The following is a 21,252-nucleotide window of genomic DNA, read 5'->3' on the forward strand; positions in this document are numbered from 1 at the left end:
TAATTTCAGCAAACATTCACAAATTCTGATTAGCGAATAGCTCAAGCAGCCTCTAACTTTTATGTTGCAGAAGAGGTGAATATAACAGAGGCCATAAGCTTCACTTAGGGGAAAAAAAGGTTTTTGTAACAATTGAATGAAAAAGGGTTTTCCTCATGTCACCGTGGGCTTCGGGTAAGCCCACAGTAAGAAAAACAATCAGTTAAGGGAGGGCTCATACTAAAAGCAATGTGCCTTCACTTTTGGCAAAGTGGTATTGTTGCTGGTTTTGTTTGTTTGTTTGTTTGTCTGTTTGTTTTTTTGGTTTTTCGAGACAGGGTTTCTCTGTGTAGCTTTGTGCCTTTCCTGGATCTCGCTTGGTAGACCAGGCTGGCCTCGAGCTCACAAAGATCCGCCTGCCTCTGCCTCCTGAGTGCTGGGATTACAAGCGTGCGCCACCACCACCCGGGCATTGTTGCAGTTTTTAAAGATTTTATTTTTCATTATGTGTTCAAGTGGCTGTCTTTTTGTGGGTTTGTACATGTAAGTGCAGTACCTGTGGAGGCTAGGGGAGGGTGTCAGATCCTCTGAAGCTGGAATTACCAGGAATTGGAAGCCATTCCTCATGGGTGCTAGGAACCAAACTTTAGTCCTGTGCAAGGGCAGTACTCATCCATAACCACTGAGCCATGTCTCCAGTCCCTATTTGGTAACTTTTACGAAGTAAATGGACCCCATAAAAAAAAGCACCGTTATTGCTTTAAAAGAGATATGTAGGGGTTGGGGATTTAGCTCAGTGGTAGAGCGCTGGACTAGCAAGCACAAGGCCCAGGGTGCAAACCTCAGCTAAAAAGAAAAGAGGTATGTAATACCAAAAATACAATTAAGTCATCTTAAATACTAATTATCTCAGATCTTCCCTTTTTATTAAGAAAAGAGACATCTAACAGAATACATTTAAAAGTGGTGGGGAAGGCCTGTAATCCCAGCACTCGGGAGGCAGAGGCAGGTGGATCTCTGTGAGTTTGAGACCAGCCTGGTCTACAGAGCTAGTCCAGGACAGGCTCCAAAGCTACAGAGAAACCCTGTCTCAAAAAACCAAAAAAAAAAAAAAAAAAAAAAATAGGTGGGGAGGGCAATTTGACCTAAAAATAGATCCATTTTTAAAGGAAGATATTAGCCTAATTTGATGGAGTAATTGAACCAATTTAGTCACTACTCTATGGTTTGACAAACTACAAAAGAATCCCTGAACTGACCCTCAAGGCCCCTTTAAACATCCAGACCAAATGTCCCATTCCTGTGTGTCCACCCTTTGTCGCCCGAGACTGGACCGGTGTGGGGGTGGGGGTGGGGTTCTTTTTTTTTTTTAACCTCTCCATCCTGGGTCTGTCTCTTTCATGGTATACCCGCAGCTTCCAGTATTCCTTTCCAGTTTTCCTGCTTCTCTTCCTTTTCCCTGGCTCGCATTTCTTTTCTTCTTCCTGCCTCTTTCTCATCATTCCCTCCTCTTTGAGTCTGCTGTTGCCGCTGAGAACAGCAGCCTGGGCCGGGAAGCCAATCCAATACCCCTACGTGATTATGCACTACGACCACAGAAACAGTAAGGTGAAAAGTTGGAGCTCAGGCGAGATCTATCAAATAAATGCGGATCTGAAATTAAGTTTCAGGTACTAGAAGCATCAAAACAGAGATATTTCTAGGCTGATAGCTATCCTGTGCTACCATCAGTTTTAAAAGTATTATTTTACAAGCCTTGAGGGCACCCTTCACTGTGCTCACAGTAAGTAATCAGATTTCTAGATAGCAAACTGTTTATTATAGGAGAAGTTCTGTAAATTCAAGATAAATAAACAGGGCCAAGCTTGCTATTTCAGAGGCACCATGCCCAGTGGCCAGACTTTTGTCAGTGTAAGAAACGAAACCACACTGATAATTAACCATCTTTCTTCTGGCAGTAAGTTTTTACCTTGAAGAAAGGGTATTTCTTACACTGTACTAGTAGAACCAGAAATGGCATCAGATACTCCTGAAGCAGATTATAAAGGACAAACTTTAACACACTTATTGCCACTTTCCACTTGACGATCACAAGTTTTGTGTACCTTTTGCAAATTTAATTACTTTATTAATATGTGTATGAGAGAAGGGGTAAACTGGTGCTCTAGAACCCTATGTTTTTATAGATGGTCCCTGAATCAGTGCTGTAGAATCCCTATGTCTTTATAGACACTCCCTGAATCAATGCTATAGACTCCCTATGTCTTTATAGATGTTCCCTGAATCAATATTGTAGAATCCCTATGTCTTTACAGAGCAGAGTCACACTGACCTGAATCATTCTTTAGAGAAAAACAATGATCTCCTCTTAAAGAAAGAAGTCATTCGACTCCTGTAGTGGCCAGATTATAAGATAATTAAAAGCCTGTAAGGCTTAGTAATGGCATTCCATTTAGGTCAACAGCATGGTAAACTCAGGTGCCTATAGTGAATGGTAGAATGGGGTCAAGGGCCCTGGCATGACTCTGATGGAAGAAGCTTTGCAGGGCACTGTGATGAACACGGTGCACTAATCTAGTCAAATCTGTCAGGTGAAGACATAGTTGTTCCTGACAGAAAGAAGTTTCAAGGAAGATTATGAGGCACCAAGTAGCACTTGAGAATAGTCAAAGCCTGGTGCTGTGGAGCACACTTATGCCAACTCTCAAGGAGCATGGCTAGCGCTATGGACTGCTAATGCTGCTGCAGAGAGAGAGTCAGTTTTACTAAGGCGATGCTCCTGGCAGGTCAACCAAGTTCCAGTGGATGGCCCATGCCCAGAAGCAAATGGAAAGCACACACTGAAGTCACTATGTCACTGACTAAACAAAGAAGACATGGAGTTGTTGGGTGGAGGGAGGTGGGGGAGGGCCTGGGAGGAGTTAAGGGGGAGAACTGGGGTTGAATACGTCAAAAATACAATGAATGAAATTATGAACAATATTTTTATAAAATGAAGTCACATTACTGAAAAACATTACTTCAGTAGTTCCTTAATAATGAGCTACTTTCAGTTATATAATAGGGCTTTTAAATGAAATGTTAATCAAAGGTACAGTTAAACTTTTAAGTAGCGGCCTGAGGGTAAGGGCCAGGAAAAAACATTTGCCTAGCATGGGCAAGGTCCTGGGTTTGATCCTTAGCAATGAAAAAAATGTTAGGTCTGGCTCAAGAACGAACAGTTTGGCAAAAGATTGAAACAAGTGTTAGGCCAATAAGATGGCTCTCTTGACAAAGGTACTTGCCATCAAGACCGGCAGCCTCAGTTCAATCCTAGAACCCCAAAGCGTTTGCCCTCTGGCCCCCAAACATGCACATGTGGCTCAAAATCAGTAAAGACTGGGGGAGAATAGATTAATAGTAGATACTGATAATACAGCCCCGTTTTTCTTTTTAAAGGTACAGTTATTTATTTGTATGTGTATAAGGCACTGCTTTCCCAGCATTACCTGCCCTCCAGCTATTTTCTCTAGTACAACCTTCATTACATTTTCTGATGTTTTCCTGAGAACATTAAAACTACGTATTTTATTATTTCCAGTGCTCGGCAAAGTACCATACAAAGTAGATATTTTTACAAATGCTTGCTAAATTAATAAATACTGATAAAATACTCTACTAAGATTGTATTATATAGTACTAGAGACACTTTTACTAACTAAAAACCACAGTGAGTTTTCATTTATGAGTGAGCACAATAGCTACAAACTATAGGGTTTGATTTCTCCTGAAGTTACTTTGTATAATTTCATTTGATGAAGAAGTTCGGACAACTACCACTGAAGAAGACCAGTGTAAGGGTTGAGGACTAGAGATCAGCAGGGGTGCGTGGACCTAGCATGGTCCCTGAGCATGATCCTCAGTACCAAAAACAAAACAAAACAAAACAAAACTAACAAAACAAAACATAAAACCAAGGTTCACTTTGCCAAATTATAGATGATTAACCTTAGGAGCTCTGGTTTCTAACCCTAACTTTAAAAAAATGAAAAGAAAAGGAGGGAGAAAGTAGTCAGGGTTACCGTTATTTGCAGGAATAGTTTGCTTTTGTTTTCTGGGTTCTAAACATGGATGACTAAGCATGTGATGACAACATGTAAGGCAGACTGATAGGAACTCAGGGGGCAGAAACAGTGAAGGAGACCTCCCACACTGATGTACCATGTAGCCTGTGATTATTCTGCGGACATTCTGACTGACTTTGGTCACCACATTGATAAATACCTCACAGCAGAAACAGTGAAGGAGACCTCCCACACTGATGTACCATGCAGCCTGTGATTATTCTTTGGACATCTGGACTGATTTTGGTCACCGTATTGATAAATGATAAAAGCCCATACTCCAAGTCCCTGGGAGTCTCTCAGCTCCAGAGCATCAGAGAATAAATGTTAGTGATTTTTTTATGGCTTCCTTTAAAACACAATTCTTGCTGTCAGCACACCACTTCTTAAGACTTGTTAGCTGGATGATTTATACAAATTTTCAAAGCATTACCCAATAAGCTAAACTTCCTCTTTCAATGAGTTCTCAAATTCAATTTTACTTGTCAAGTAGTGAGAAAAGAAAACCAGAAGGGGTCAGTATTTTATGTGTGATTGATTTTCTTCTAGGAAACGGATGACATGATACATTACTGCAATAAGATACCTATATTTTTGTGATAAATCATACTCTTCACTTAGCTCTTTCCCAAGCCCAAATCATGTAAACTTCTCCTGCACAAATATCCAAACCACTTTCCAAAAAGATACCATGTTTATCACTTTCAGCATATTTCTCCACTCTATATTCTTCTGAATATATTGAAATGTAAATGGAGTGACAGAATTCTATTGAGTAATGTATACACACACACACACACACACACACACACACACACAAACACACACAGCACTCACCAGCCGTGACTGGTGCAGAAATTATTTTCACAAGCAACAGTAGAGGCATACTTTAAACAGCAGCCTATGAATGAAATTGGGTTCTCTTCAAATATCCCTTTAATTCTTGCTCTTCAGTCTTGTATTCTAAGAATATCTTAGGGCACTGGTTCTCAACCTTCCTAATGCTTCAACCCTTTATATTAATACAAAATTCCTCATGCTGTGCTGACCCCCAACCATAAAATTATTTTCATTGCTATACTTCCTAACTATAATTTTGCTACCATCATGATTTATAATGTAAATAGTTTTGAAGACAGGTTTGCAAAGGGGATCGTGATCCACAGGCAGGTTGGAACAGACTGGGTTAGGGACGATTTGAGTGCTGGAATTTTATAGAATGTGTATGTTCATCCTTGAAAAACTCAACAGAGATTTCCACATAAACCAGAGTCCCTACTAAGTCTGCATCAACTCAGATGCTGGGGACCTGTCCTCTGTCATCACTGTGCTAGTCATGTTTTTAGCCATCAACAGGAAAAACAGTAGGTTAAATTACTATTGTCATGATTACATATAACACTATACATAGATTGGCTTTTAAATGATTTTGTAAGAGAATATAAGTGCTGAAGACAGAGCCCAGCTCAGTTGAGTGTTTGCGTAGAGTGTGCGAGGCTCTGGGTTTGATCATCAGCACCACAGAACACCTCTACTAACAAAAACCAAAACAACTTGTACATATACTAAAAGTTCTTTTTAGAAATAAACAGAAAAACCTTCCACTAAACAAAACACCACTTTTAATTTATACATCACATAAAATGTGCAATATTGGGTTGGGGATTTAGCTCAGTGGTAGAGTGCTTGCCTAGCAAGCGCAAGGCCCTGGGTTCGATCCTCAGCTCAAAAAAAAAAAAAAAAGAAAAGTGCAATATTAATGTATTAATATATGACTACAGATCATTAATTTTCAAAAGCTAAAATTCCAAACCCTATGATGATTACCTATCTAAGGAATCATTAAAAAAAATCTGGGAAGGTCAAGGGTGGCCTAAATTAGAGATCCTTCTGCTTCAGCCCCTACAAGTGCTGGACTCACAGCCTGAGTGAGGTACATGTCTTGCTTACCATCTGGACCCATTACTTCTCTCCGTTTTTAGTACCATCCTTTGTCCACAGTATCAGACCAGGCAACATATGCTTGCTTTTTTCCTAGCTGCTCTTTTGCAAGGATTTATCAATTCTTTACAGTTTGGCTAAACTTATATGTATAAATTTACTCTCTTGTAAACTGCATATAAATCCATTTATCTCATATTACAGGATAAAATGGCTATACCTTTTCTTGAAAAAATAAGTATGCAAGGAAAATTAAAAATACTAACCAAAGAAACTTCTTTGTAAATGATAGTAGTATCTCTGAATTTAAAAATTACCATAATCCTTTTCTTTTCTGAAGTGGAGAATGGGAGATAAAGAAAAATTGTCTGGTATGCTTTATCTTTTTTTTTCTTCTTTATTATTATGTGTTTTAAATTTTATACATCAGCCATGGGTTCCTCTGTCCTCCCCCCTCCCACTCCTACCCCCACCTTCTCCCCAACCCCTCCCCTCCATTTCCAAGTCCTCCAGGATCAAGGCACCCCTGGGGATTCATTTAAACCTGGTGGATTCAGTACAGGCAGGTCCTGTCCCCTCCTTCCAGACTGAGCATGTGTCCCTGTGTAAGCCCAAGGTTTCAAACAGCCAGCTCATGCACCAAGGACAGATCCTGGTCCCACAGACTGGATGCCTCCCAAGCAGATCAAGCTATTCAATTGTCTCACTTATCCAGAGGGCCTGATCCAGCTGGGGGCTCCACAGCCTTTGGTTCATAATTCATGTGCTTCCATTCGTTTGGCTATTTGTCCCTGTGCTTTTTGCAATCTTGGATTCAACAATTCACGCTCTTGCAGACCCTCCTCTTTCTCAACAGCTGGACACCTGGAGCTCCACCTGGGGCCTGGCTGAGGATCTCTGCATCCACTTCCATCAGTTATTGGATGAGAGTTCCAGCACGACAATTAGGGTGTTTGGCCATCTGATCACCAGACTAGGTCAGATCAGGCTTTCTCTCGACCATTGCCAGCAGTCTACAGAGGATATATCATTGTGGATTTCTGGGGACCTCTCCAGCACTTGCCTATTCCTGTTCTCATTGTGGTCTTCATTTATCATGGTCTGTTATTCCTCGTTCTCCCTTTCTGTTCTTGATCCAGCTGGGATCTCCTGCTCCCCTAAGCTTTCTTTCCTATCTTTTTAACTCCAAAACTTATCTGTATCAGGAAATCAGACGTTTTTGTTTTTTCATGTGTCTACAGCTTATACATTTGACTCTCTGCCCTCTTCATCATTTTCACTCAGCCAGATACCAATTCAGCTGCTTCTCATCACTCTATCTCCAGAGCGGCCTAGGGAGCAGAGGCAAGGCTTGCAGGCTTCCCTGCTCACAGAAAGGACAGACAGCTGCAGTGATGGCCTTTCCCAGTTACAGCTGATGACGGGAACATGACACCCATTGTGACCGACAGTCAGTTCTGTGCCCTGTCAACCTACTTTAGCATAAGCCATCCTGTTCAGAGAGTTAGGAAGGAGAGTGGAGTGCCTACTAAGGAGCAGCTTCAGCTCTTAGGTCATAAGAGGTGCAAGTATGTTATGATCTTCATAATGACTAAAATGCTATTGCATCTGAAAATGCAGTACATGGGGAAAAAACATAAAGTCAAACCCAAAGCATGCTTTGTCTATATAAAAGCTATAATAATTAAAATACATTATGTAAATTGCTTTACATTTATGCCTAATTACCCTGCAGCACAACAATGATTATAAGATTATTCTGATCAGATTAATTTTGGCCAGAATAATTGTAACTGTGTATTCCAGGTATTCAGGCTTTGGAATTTACTGTTTTCAAACAATTATTAACTGAGATCTTTTCTTTGTTGGGCACTACATTGAGAACCAAAATTATTCTCTGAGCCACAGCATCAACTAAGCAGGGCTCATAGGTGCTCACAGAGACTGAATTGAAATCATGGACCATGTTGGGGGCTAAACAAGGTCCTCAGCATAGACATTACAGTTGTATAGCTTGGTGTTCTTATGGGACTTCTAACAGTGTATGTGTGGGAGTTATCTCTGATGTTTTTGTCTCTGCTTAGGACCCTTTTCCTCCTACTGGGTTGCCCTGTCCAGCCTTGATATGAGGGTTTGTGCCTAGTCTTATTGTAATTTGTTATGCCATGTTCAGTCAATGGTCAATATCCCTTGGAGGCCTGTTCTTTTTTTTTTGAAAGGAAACAAAGGAGGAGAGGATCTGAGGGAAAGGGATGTGTGTGTGGAGAGGCTGGGAGGAGTGGAGTAGAGATAGGGGAAACTGCAGTTGGGATGAACGTGTGTAAAGAATAAGCCCCTCTTCTCTAAGATGCTTACAGTCTTGTTAAAAAGAAAGATCAACACAAGCAAACATCTAGTGGAGAGTAACTACACAACACATACACACAAACACACACAGACACACACACACAGACACACACACACAGACACACACACACACACACACACACAGACACACACACACACACACACACAAACGTAGTGGGTAGCTGTTCCAGCTTTGACCTGGAAGTACTACCCCCTTTGAGGTTTTGCTAACTGTCACACCTAGAAGGTGGAGCCAAGAGAGGAGCCCTGAAGACCTGAGATCCAGATGTGCTAGCTCTCTTGGTTCCTGGATCCTGGATGCTGGAGGTAGACTGAGCAGAGTTCTCCAGAGAACACCGCCGGACTGCGCCACACCTTTCCCAGACCCTGTTACCTATCCCTTTCCTTGTAAGTTACCCCACAACATAAACCTCCCTTTTAACTACGTGGAGTTGCCTTAATATTTTAACCAATACACACACACCTTTGTTTTTGGTTTTTCAAGACAGGGTCTCCCTATGTAGCTCTGACTGTCCTCGAACTCATTCTGCGGACCAGGTTGGCCTCCAACTCAAGAGATTCACCTGCCTCTTCCTCCTGAGTGTTGGGACTAAAAGCTTGTGTTCACCACTGCCTGGCACACCATTTTTAATAAAGGTAAAGATGTCAAAAGAATATCATTGATTAAGGCTTCAACAGAGGGTTAACAAAGCTGATTCCTGAAGAACCAATAGTTAGTCAGAAGGGAAGGATAGAATGAGTTAGAACTCCAAAGCAAAATAAACAGGAAATGCATTGGCCTTAGACCTGAAAGCTACAGGGACTACGTGAGGTGCCGCTCCCTTGAAATACACGTACACTGAGAGTCTGAAGACAGTGAAGGTCAATGAAGTAAGAGCGAGCCAGGTTGAAGAGTGGGCTTGACTATTAGGTTAAAGAGCTGGAAATCTTTCTGCTAAGGAGGAAGCACTGAAAACCTGCCAGGATAACTGGGGTTCCCACTTACACTCCAGAGACATTGCTTTCGCTTCACTGTGCAGAATGAAGCGAAGGAGCTCCCCACTGGAGACCTGTCAGAAGCCAGCTGAAATCATTTCAGTGATAGATACTTGTAGGATCTAGGTTAGGCTGTGAAGAATTGAGAGAACTGGATGGAGCTGACAGATATGTAACAGTTACAACAGAAATGTCTTAGTGATTGATTAGACAAAGGAGAACTGGGGTAGCTTAGGATAGCTTTCTGACTTAGGCATAGACATCGCAGCATGCCATTTACTAAGACAGAAAACAAGCAGATTTATAAGGCTTTGTTTTTGTTTTTTATTTTGTTGATTTGGGCAGTGGGTCTAATAAAGCAATAGAAATTATGAGACTTCTTTGTCTAGAGATCTCTCTGGTAGGTTACTGAGTGCACAAGTCCAAGGCTAGGGAGAAATTTCAATTTAGAAATATATTTGTAATATAGCACTTTATATCATTTGAACTCATCATACAGTAAAATATTATTAACTTAAAAAACACAAAGTTTGTGAGATGTAAAATTCAAAATTATAAGTAAAAATTAAGAAAAATATAGAGAAGATACAACTGCAGGTAGGAGAGAACTTAATCACAAATGTTAAAAGTAGAGAATATTTTAAGAGAGAGCAAACAGTCAAAGTAAACTATAAGACTATGGGCTGGCATCATATATATTGGAAAGTAATACAAATGTAATCAAGAAAAATGATATTATGCCTGTCTACTAAGACAAAGGATAGCATGCAAAAATGTTTTTGAAAGAGAAAGAAAACAGAATACAATAGACTATTCCTGTTGAATAGTTCACATAAGTTGAGAATGAAACAGATCTATACAGTCTGAAATATTGCAAATAAAAAGTACAAGAACATATGCACATAACAACACCTGCTATTTTTAATGTATTTTTTATCCTTACTTATGTGCATACACAGAGATTGATGCAGAAAGTTTACAGGCATATTAAACCACACTTAAGTCCAGTGGTTAGCTTTGTAAAGAAAGAAGGTATGTGGATAGAGGTGCAGCCAAGAGGCTTGCATCACTTGATAGTTTTTACAATATCAGTATTTCCAGATATTATAAGAATACTTAAAAATACATTTTAGCTGGACATCCTTAGGAAGAAGTATATGGAGCTGCTACATGACAGACAGCATGTAAATCAAACCACTGCCTTAGCGACCCAAACATAGGGCATTTTAGCCGGACATGGTGGCTCATGCCTATAATCTGAGCACTTCAAAGACTGAGGCAGGAGGGCTGAAACATGTTGGAGGCCAGACTGGCTTACTTAGCAAGATACTGTAACCAAAAAACTAAGAGTGAGAAAGGAGAGAAAGAAGAAACAAAGGAAGGGATCTTAAAATCCTATCAAGTCTGGGAAGGTGAGGTCTCTCAGCAGGTGAAAGTATTTGCCCTGCAAATGATGACCTGTGAGCAATACCTGGAATCTATGGAGGGAAAATGAAAACTGACTTGCAAAAATGATTCAGTGACCTCCATACATGCACCATGTACCTACCATGGTATGCATGCCTGTGCGTGCATACACATACACACACACACACACACACACACACACACAAATTAAAATAAGAAGAAATAAAAATTTTAAATCCTGTCAAATTTATTTTAAAAGTAGACTGAGTAAAATTAAGATAGAAAAATATTCACTTAACAATTAGATATTTAAGAGCTTTAATAAGAACGGTTTGTAAAAATGAAGCAAGAAGAAAACAACAAACTGAGATGAAATGGGAAGAAAGGCATTAAATAAAATAGAAAAATCAAAGAACTTGGTAATGGCAATGGCAGAAATAAAAAACAGTAAAGGCACTGGGCGGTGGTGGCGCATGCCTGTAATCCCAGCACTCGGGAGGCAGAGGCAGGTGGATCTCTGTGAGTTCAAGGCCAGCCTGGTCTACAGAGCTAGTCCAGGACAGACTCCAAAAATCTACAGAGAAACCCTGTCTCGAAAAACTAAATAGATAGATAGATAGATAGATAGATAGATAGATAGATAGATAAATAAATAAATAAATAAGATAAAAACAAAAACAAAAACAAAAAAACAGTAAAGGCTATTTCATGTGAAGTTAAAAAAGAAAAGTCTGTGCCAGGTGGTGGTGGCGGCACACTTTAGAGGCAGAGCCAGGTGGCTCTCTGTGAGTTCAAGGCTAGCCTGGTCTATAGAGTGAGATTCAGGACAGGCACCAAAACTACATGGAGAAACCCTATCTGGAAAAAAAAAAAACAAAACAAAAAAACAAAAAGAAAAGAGAAAGAAAAGAAAAGAAAGGAAAGGAAAAGTCCTCTGGAAGCCTCACTCCTACAGTTTGGAAAAACTGAGGAAAAACTTGCACAAGACAAATGGAACAATAAGCTCCTATCTTCCTAGGAAGTTCACTTTTCAGAAAATTACCAAAATAAGGACTGCTCCCAGACTTCGTCTGCAGGAAGACCTCCAATTCTGGTCAAATAGGGTGATAAGCCCCTCTGGCTTGGGACAGACTAGCCAGAAAACAACTTAATCACAGCAAATCCCTTGATGGTTTTTGAAAGACACATCAAGGGGAGGAGGCAATACAGCAGGAGAGATGGCCTGGAATATTTTGCTCGGAAGCTTTGGAGGGATTCATCAGAACAGCTATGAGGACAAAGCTTTCCATTTGCCTGCCTTCCATGCTTGGCTGCTGCCACTTAAATTCTATCAGGAACCCAAATAAGCTTTTGAATAGACAGTCCTCACCTTAGGAGGTCTACCTGGAGGATGGGCAAATTGTTCCTTTGACGGATCCTACAGGCTGCCTTCTGAGAGTCAGAGGAGAACAGCCAGCTTCGATCATTTGAACACGGAGCATCAACTAAGACCTAGAGAAAACAAGGACAAACAATGCAAACATCCTTAGGATGAGGTATATGGGACAGCTACATGACAGACAGCATGTAAATAAAACCACTGCCCGAGGGACCCAAACATAGGACATACTAAGTCCTTTGATACCCATGTCTCTGATAGCTTACAGAGAGTGTTCGTCTCAATGGAGAGAGCTAACATTAATGGACTAAGTGTGCACTGATGTATGCTATTTGAACTGAATATTCTTTTTTGCTTTGGGTTTTCAAGACCGAGTTTCTCTGTGTACCCCTGGCTGTCCTGAAACTCAGTCTGTAGGCCAAGCTGGCCTCAAACTCAAACTCAGACTCAGACTCTACTTTTCATGTGATGGGATTAAAGGCGCACCGTCATGCCTGGTTGAATTTAATATTCTTAGTGACTACAACCAAAACTTACGAAAGTTACTCATCTTCAGAAAACATAACTGTATTTCTGAACTCAGAGTATTTCTTTTTACTTTTTACTCTAATAAATTTTACATTGTTGGGGGCTGAAACCCAGGGTCCAGTATTTATTTTTAAGAATTAGAAATTCAATTTTAATTTACTGAAATGGCTTTTCTTCATCTACCATACTCTGATATGAAATATTCTGAATTAAAGTAAAACCTACAAATGTTTTCTACTCGCTCAAATGATAACTGACCATTTCCACAGTCACTCTGAGGTACCAGAAAATAGAAAACATTCTATAATCCCCAAACCCAATGTCACTGTTTCCACTGAACCATACTAACCACCAAATGAAAAATGCTTCCACATCCACTTTATCAGAATCTCCCAGATCACTGAGAAAGTGTACCATCTGGAAGCAGAAGACGAAGAACAATGGAACAACACAATAGCATATCACTAGGAGTCTGTCAGTTTCTCACAGTACAAGAAAAGTACCTTGTCAAACGTTTCAGGCTGGGCATCTCCCACTTCTCTGCCATCCAATTCAGACACTTTAATTACATTTGTCAAAGACTGCGGGATGAAAGATTCCAATGTCTGTCTCAGCCATCTGACTCTCAGGTCATCATATTCGTTACAAAGAAGATAACCTAGACATAAAGGATTACAAAGGTTCAAAGCAGTCCAAGGCAATACAACTGGTGAATTTGTCCTTTTTAGCAAATAAACTTCAGAAAAATCAATCCTTCAGTGTTATATAAAGATAGGGTTCAGAGGTAAACATTATGATAACTTTAAAAACAAAAATATACACTTTATAAAATATTTACCATCTTATGCCTCACATCCTCCCAGAAGCTCTCACATTTATTCAATCAAGTTTAATTTGAGATGTGAAAACATAGATTCCTAAGATGCTGTACTACCGATGCCTCATGTTTAATTTTCACCTTGAAGTACCAGCTATTGAGAGTAGACGATATATTCTGATAGGTAGGAAAAGTTCCTTGTTGGTACAACATATTCATTTTAAATGAAGGAAGGTAATACAGTGTCAAATAACAATGGGCAAGTATATAATCTACCAGTAAGGAAAACATGGGCTTAAACTGTGAGTTTAAGAAAAGTTATTTAACTCTGTGACAGCCTTCGTTACTTTGTGGCGATGGTAAGATGGGGATCATACCTGCATGGTGGTTGTTATGATTAAATGTGACAGAAATTGAGAAAAAGATGGTAGCTGAAGAAGTGGTGGCCTCCCACAGAGACACGGGTTTAAGGGGAAGGGGAGTCAGGTGAGAGGCGCTGTATGGCATTAGCATAGAATAAGAAAAGATGCACTAAGGGAAGCAGAAGAGGAAGAGGTGTCCTTGTCCACACCCTCCAATTCTAGGGACTGTGATGAGAGAGTCCTCCTATTTGGGGGAGGAGAAAGGAATGACATCCAGACTTTCACTTGCAACCCAGTGGCATAACCTGCCACAGTAGAACCCTGTGCCACAGTCTTACAGCTCTTACTTGGGCTAGAACCTGCAGACTGTGATTGTTTTCTCCTTGGCTGGGCAGGCAGATGCGGCCACCACTCCTCCACCAGGCAGACTGTAGCAATCCCAGGCCACAGGCCAAGGCCCTGGGCCCTAATGCCATTGTCGACTGAACTTGTAATCTAGCCAGCATCTCTTGTGGCTGGAGACAGATGTTCTGGACCACGAATGGACAAAATCCACCAAAGGAACAGACCAGACCGTAAAGAGCAATGTCGGTCTCAGTGTCCCTGTGCTATGCTGGTCTCAGTAGGCTGCGCACTCTGTGTGTAATCCAGGGTGAGAGTGCGTTTCACCATGGAACTATCAACTCCACTTCCTCCCTGACTTCAGACAAATCAGAGGGAGCAGCGGTCTACTACAGGGCAAGTAAAGGGAGGTGCTGGGCTAGTGAGATGGTCGCTGAGTAAAGGAGTCTGCCACTGAGCCTGACAACCTGATTTTGAGCTATAGAGGCACAGAGGAGGAGACAACGAACCCCTGAAAGTTGATCCCCAGGAACACATGCTGGAAGGAGACAACTGACTGCTGCACGTTGTAATTTGACCTCTACAAGTGTGCCCTGGGGGGAGTACATGTGTGCTCCCAACACACATACACACAAATCTATGGAAAGATAGATAGATAGATAGATAGATAAATAGACAGACAGACAGAAGTTGGTTTTTTATTTTTTTTTTAAGGAAAGAGAAGGGAGGTATACATCAAGCCACCAAATAAGTGTGACAGAGAACCAGACAAGACAGAGCTCTATCGCCCATGACTGCAGCTGAGGCATGTGAGCCTACCCAGCCTTGGAGTAAGGTTTGTAATGACAAACTACTACCTTTATGCACTCCTCCAGTTCATTCTCACCTACATACCTACTGAAGATAGGTGACAAAATGCGGCTTAGGGAATCAGGGAGCTGAACCAGCAGCAGCAGCAACAAAAAACCCAACAGTGGAATGTGATAAACCTAGAGTCAGGGTGCCATCTAGTGCTGAAGTACCGGAAAGGCCCACAGACTCATGCAAAGCACTCCGAATGAGCAGGCACAAAGGCAGCTAGGGAGAAATACCTAATGTTTATGCACAGACCATGTGTCATAGGTCAAGCATAGAATTCACAGAATCAGGACCAAGCCTAACAGATAAAATAAGACAAGAAACTGACCATAAAGCAAACAGCACCTGGCTAATGGAAAGAGCTAAAAGTGGCACTTTTAGGGAAACTTGGTAAGTTTCAGAAAACGCAAAGAAGCAACTTAATACCTAAGCAGAGAAACGACAGATTAACATGACTCTTAAAAACATCAAGGGGTTGGGGATTTAGCTCAGTGGTAGAGCACTTGCCTAGCAAGCGCAAGGCCCTGGGTTCTATCCTCAGCTCAAACAAACAAACAAACAAAAATCAAATATTTAAATGCAATAGAAGGCAACAACAGAGAACAGACCAAACAACAACAACAAAATGCCAGCTTCCTTGAAATGAGAGTACTTGGAAATACACTGTTGGAGACAGAAGAAGTAACTGAAAAGGGGAGATAGAGAGAAAGCCTGTGAAAATCTGGGGTTACCACTGAAAGAGCAAATACACGAGTTGCAGGGGTTCATAATGGAAGTGAGAATGTCAATGGGGTAGAAGAGACTTCATGAGAAAACGCCCCAAATCTAGAGAAAGAGACAGGAATCCAGATACAGAGATGTCAATGGTCACATCAGATCCAACGCAACTGTAACCAAATTCACTTTGAGGCATATAATGACTGAGCCCTTAAAGGTTGAAAAAAGAGATAATACTTAAAACCACAGAAATGTGAAAAAAATCTGACAGACATGAGGGAGTGGCTAAAGGGCAAGTATAACTAAACAAAGGGTTCTTTCTAATATTTCCTACTACTAAAGGATAACCAGAAGTCTAAACCTTACCACTGACAGCAAGGAAAATTTCACTCTAGAAGGGCTACAGTTCTTGTGGAGAAGCTTGATCATGCCACTCCATTAAGCTGCATCATCCCTGGTTAACAGCTCATGTTTTACTATTTAGGATCATAACTGTCTGGTCTTTTTCAGTAAAAACCAGCACACTGCAAAAGCTATGTTCATGATAATAATAAAAATGTTAAAAAGCTAGTCCATCACTGTGGTACAGCTGAATGCAATACCACATCTGTCTAGATCAATGGACAGAAGACTAATTAATTCTTTAATGTTCTTAAACTTTTTTGTCACCCAAAACCAAGAGACTCATTGCCTAGAATAATGTGCAATGTGGATGTAAAGAAATTCAGTGTATAAATCGCACATTCAGGATGGCCTTCATTTTAAGTTTTGCTTATAGAAGCACTGACTAGGCCATTGCTTCTGAATTCCACCTTTGAATAGTGTGGCTAACTTAATTTGGGCTTTACACATTACCATGAAGACATCAGTGCTTTGGAGGGAACCATTATCATTAGTCTACTTAGAAGAAGAGCTAATTCATTTGGAAAACTACTGGTAGTTCACTGTCCTTGATGAAGACTTTCCCCATCTTCAAAGTCCTAGAAAGTTATCAGTTTATAACCTTTGGGTTCCTGACCCAATTCCCTTCTTCACTACAAATGTGTAAAGTATCTAAACCTACAAATGAGATTATTTAAAATTAAAATGCAACTTGTTAAAATGGAACTAGATTCAGATATTTCTTGCCTATAATTTTTTTACAATATTAAACATTCTATACCTAAAATTAGTAAGCTTGTAAGAGTCAGTATAAGAACATCATCAGACAGGCACTGGTGGCGCACACCTTTAACCCCAGCACTTGGGGGGCAGAGCCAGGCGGATCTCTGAGTTCGAGGCCAGCCTGGTCTACAAAGCGAGATCCAGGACAGGCACCAAAATTACACAGAGAAACCCTGTCTTGAAAAAAAAACAAAACCAAAAAAAAAAAAAAAGGAACATCATCAAGGGACACAGAAAGAGTGGGAGAGTGGGTGTATGTAAAACAAACACTCCTTAGAATAAATGATTTCACAAAAGCACAATCAAATTATAAAAATAATGTAGTCTTACTACAATGTAGCCTTATTATTTATTTTTATATCTTATGCCAAAATACAGAAAGCTTCAGTTGCAGAGTTTTACCAGAAATCTAAAACATACGGTGTGTTTTTCTTTCTTTTAAATATCAATATATCTGTACCACAGCCAAGTACAACTGTGTTTCACATTTTAAATGTCTCCAAAAATTTTTATTTCAATAGCAAATGTTCTCAAAGGAAGAAATAAAGAAATAAATCTACAAGCTAGAAGATGCATGTCCTGGGGGTAAAATAATAACTTTCTAAGAGACAGGCAAGCCTGGAAGATCTGAACAAATCATTGTTTAGATCATCCACTTCCTAAAAGAGTCTGTTTCCACATGTGCACTTACCAGCTTTACAAATAAAAGCATGCTTTTCACTCATTCATAATCTTAAGAAAATGTGCTAGAGTTTAGAAACCTCCAGTACACCAAAAAGTACAGTTTAAAACACTAAGAGGCTGGAGACAGGGCTCAGCTAGCAAGAGCTCTTACTGCTTATTTAAGGGACCAAAGTTCGAGTGTGCACATCTGGTAGCCCACAGCTGCCTCCATCTCCAGTTCCCAGCTTTCCAAAGGTCCCTTCTGACTTCCTTGGGTACGTGTGTGTGTGTGTGCGTGCGCGCGCTATTGCATGTATACACACACACACACACACACACAATATATTTTTTAAAGAAAGAGTGATTTAGTTTTTGAAAGAGTGATGTTAACAACTAAGCAAGTAAATGAATGGACTTCAAATTTACTTTTGAAAAACTGAAAACATTTTAAAGAGTGCTCACCTAAGGGATCATTAAATAATACCTGCTGCACCTGGTAGTTTGCAACCATAATTCAGAAGGAATGTAAACAAACAATGTAACAAATATAGCACAACTCTCAGTATTGCTTGGTTTTTGTATCTATGCGAACAATAAATAAAAGTAAGATCATAAAACACAACCAAACCGAACTGGAACTGAACTCTGCCTCATTTAGCAATAACTAACATTCAGAGAAACATGAATTAGGGTTTTAAAAGTTTTAGAAAAATGATCATCTATATTATTAAGAAGGTAATTTACAATGAAATAGATTTAGTGTGAGCATATGTGTATACACGTTTATGTGTGTGCACACATGTGGCTGAGCAAGCATGTACAAGGGCAGAGGTTGACTTTGGGTATCTGTCTTTGTTCAGAGATCTCCAGCATAGCCTCAGGAACATTCCTGGGGCTCCTCAGTGCTAGGATTACAGGCTCAAGCCAACATGTACAAGGTTTCCTTTTAAATGTGTGACTGTGAATCCAAGCTTATTAGGTCCTTATGCTCACATGGCAGATACTACACTGACTGAGACAGATTCCTAGCCATAGACTTAACAGCAATATTAGCAACAATAATAAAGTCATCATAAAAGAACTGACTCCATGTTTATACCACCTTCTCCTCCATGTGTGTCATGAGAACTGACTCCATGTTTATACTACTTTCTCCTCCATGTGTCATGAGAACTTTACCTGTGCTCTAAGAACAAAATAGTTAAGTTCAAAGACCTCTAAGAAAAATGAGAATGTAAAATACTTCCTGAAACCCCTTTATTGTGATTGTGTGCTCAAGGGTCATTACCTTGGTACTCTGAATAATGTCAAGTTAATTTCATTTCTCAATGAAAATATTCAAAAATTTTAAATTTTGTATGTTTCACAGTATACATCTACTGAAGAGAAGTGTGTTAGGACTACGTGGCTAAGAAATAACACAACAAAGTGGTTTTAAATGGATTTTTGTGTGCTTGACAACGAGCTCTGACAACAGCATCCAGACAAACCTCTCAAGTATAAGGAGCTCAGAGGCAGAGTACTTAGGTAGCCTGAGAGATGCCCTGAGTGCCACCCCCTGTGAAACTAAGAACAAAGAGCAATGAGAATCTCAAAACCCTACACAATTAGCTTATGAGCACTCACTCACATCCTCTGGGAGACGTGTGCTCCTGAAATACAGCCAGACACCTGGGAAACAATGCTCTTTACACTTATCTCCTCAACTATCTGTTTCCTTCTTCCTCATGGTGTCCTAACCCTTACTCAGGCTTCCTAACTCTGCACACTCATGCTAACTCCACACACTCATGTTAACTCCACACACTCATGCAAACTCCATACACTCATGCTAACTCCACACACTCATGCTAATTCCGCACACTCATGCTAACTCCGCACACTCATGCTAACTCTGCACTCATGCTAACTCCGCACACTTATGCTAACTCCGCACACTCATGCTAACTCCGCACACTCATGCTAACTCCGCACACTCATGCTAACTCCGCACACTCATGCTAACTCTGCACACTCATGCTAACTCTGCACACTCATGCTCACATTTCTCTTCATATACTCTCAAAGTATCTGGAATCCTCAGATGTGAAACAGATGTGAGGTGTGGTGAGAACAGACAGTACCTGGGTAAGCACACTGCAGCAGAGCTACTGATTTGCCTCCAGGAGCAGCACACAGGTCCAGAACTGTCTCCCCATCATTCAGTTCCAGAGCCAGCACGGGGAGAAGAGAGGCAGCGTTGAGGAGGTAGTACTTTTTCAAGTTTCCAGTCTGATGTCGCTCTGACGGCATTCGGTCTGGAGTTCGGCTGAGGTAACACTTCATTGATTTAGGATAATACGGTAAGGACCCTTGAAGGATTGTGTGATAGCCCCTCAAACATAAGTCCTTTTCCAGCTCAAAGGGATAATTGAATCGGTTGAAAAGAATGGCGTATTGCCACAGTGATGGAGATATTAGAACATCTCTATGATGGAAAAAGAACAATAAATGAGTATCAGTATCACCTAGAGCAATTTTATATGGTTAATAAGGCGACTGTGGTCCTAGGTTTACACGCCATTTCCCTGTGATTTTCAGACTGAATTTGTAATGGTTAATCCGGACTGCCAGTGTTACAAGGCTGAGAAAAAACTAGATTTAGTAATGCACACTTCTGGATGTGTCTATGAGATGATTAGTTCATGAGGCTCTTAACCTAATCAATAGATTAATCCCTGGTGGTTCATATATTATGCTATAATTGGGGATGATGAAAAGTTGGATGTGGTTGGGAGGTAGTAATCACTGGGGCTGTGTCCTGGGGAGGTAAATTTTGCCTCAGCTCCCCCCCCCACCATTCCATTATCTGCATCCAGGCCCTGATGATGTGACTGGCTTTGTTCCACCTTGCTCTCCTCACCCATCATGAACTGACACTTCCCAATCTATGAGCAGAATAAATGGCACTTTCAGTCACTTCCATAACTTGCTGTCACAGTACCACAAAGACCTAATACAGGGTTGGTCTTCCCAACTCTTCTTTTTGCCTCCTAAGGCTGGGATGTGGCCCACCCTGACTTTACTTAACAACACAATTTTATTTATCTTAGCCTATTGTAAAATTAATTTTGATGAATGTATTAGGACTGGAAAGAGGCTGGGGAGAACACACAGAGTAAGAGAATGCCCCTTTACAAGCAAGAGGATACCCAGCAGCCAGGAGCAAACTCAGGCACAGCTATAACCTGTATTATAACTTGGGGTTGTGTGCCTGCAACCCCAATATTGAGAGGGCACAGTTGCACTCCCTGCCAGTCAAGGGCAAGCTTCGAGTTCAGTGACAGATTCTACTGAAGGATGTGGGGCAGAAAGCAATGGAGGAAGACACCTGCAGTTCTGCACTGAACTGTGTGCATGCATGTGCTCAGATACACACACCCATACATGCATGTGCCACCACTGAGTCACATATATGCAGCACACGAAGATCTCTCTCTCTCTCTCTCTCTCTCTCTCTCTCTCTCTCTCTCTCTCTCTCTCTCTGTCACACACACACACACACACACACACACACACACACACACACACACAAACCAAGTATTCTGTGGTTTCTTAAAACTGCAGACAGACCATCAAGGAATGCCTCATTTACTTTAGCTTCCAGATCCA

At 40.7% G+C, this 21,252-nt stretch overlaps 1 protein-coding gene across 2 annotated transcripts in view; it reads right to left on the bottom strand.

The window, feature by feature from the left end:
* Window positions 1-21,252, bottom strand: part of Nsun3 (NOP2/Sun RNA methyltransferase 3) — a 45,874-nt gene that overhangs the window by 12,974 nt on the left and 11,648 nt on the right. For both annotated transcript variants that reach the window (XM_036203621.1, XM_036203619.1), the window contains exons 3-5: window positions 19,725-20,068; window positions 13,182-13,336; window positions 12,142-12,263 (exon numbers count right to left, since the gene is read on the bottom strand). In XM_036203621.1, the coding sequence (XP_036059514.1) occupies window positions 12,142-12,263; window positions 13,182-13,336; window positions 19,725-20,068 (621 nt within the window). The remainder of the gene's footprint in view (window positions 1-12,141; window positions 12,264-13,181; window positions 13,337-19,724; window positions 20,069-21,252) is intronic.

The sequence above is a fragment of the Onychomys torridus genome, chromosome 12 (genome assembly GCF_903995425.1).
Source record: "Onychomys torridus chromosome 12, mOncTor1.1, whole genome shotgun sequence".
Lineage (NCBI taxonomy): Eukaryota > Metazoa > Chordata > Mammalia > Rodentia > Cricetidae > Onychomys > Onychomys torridus.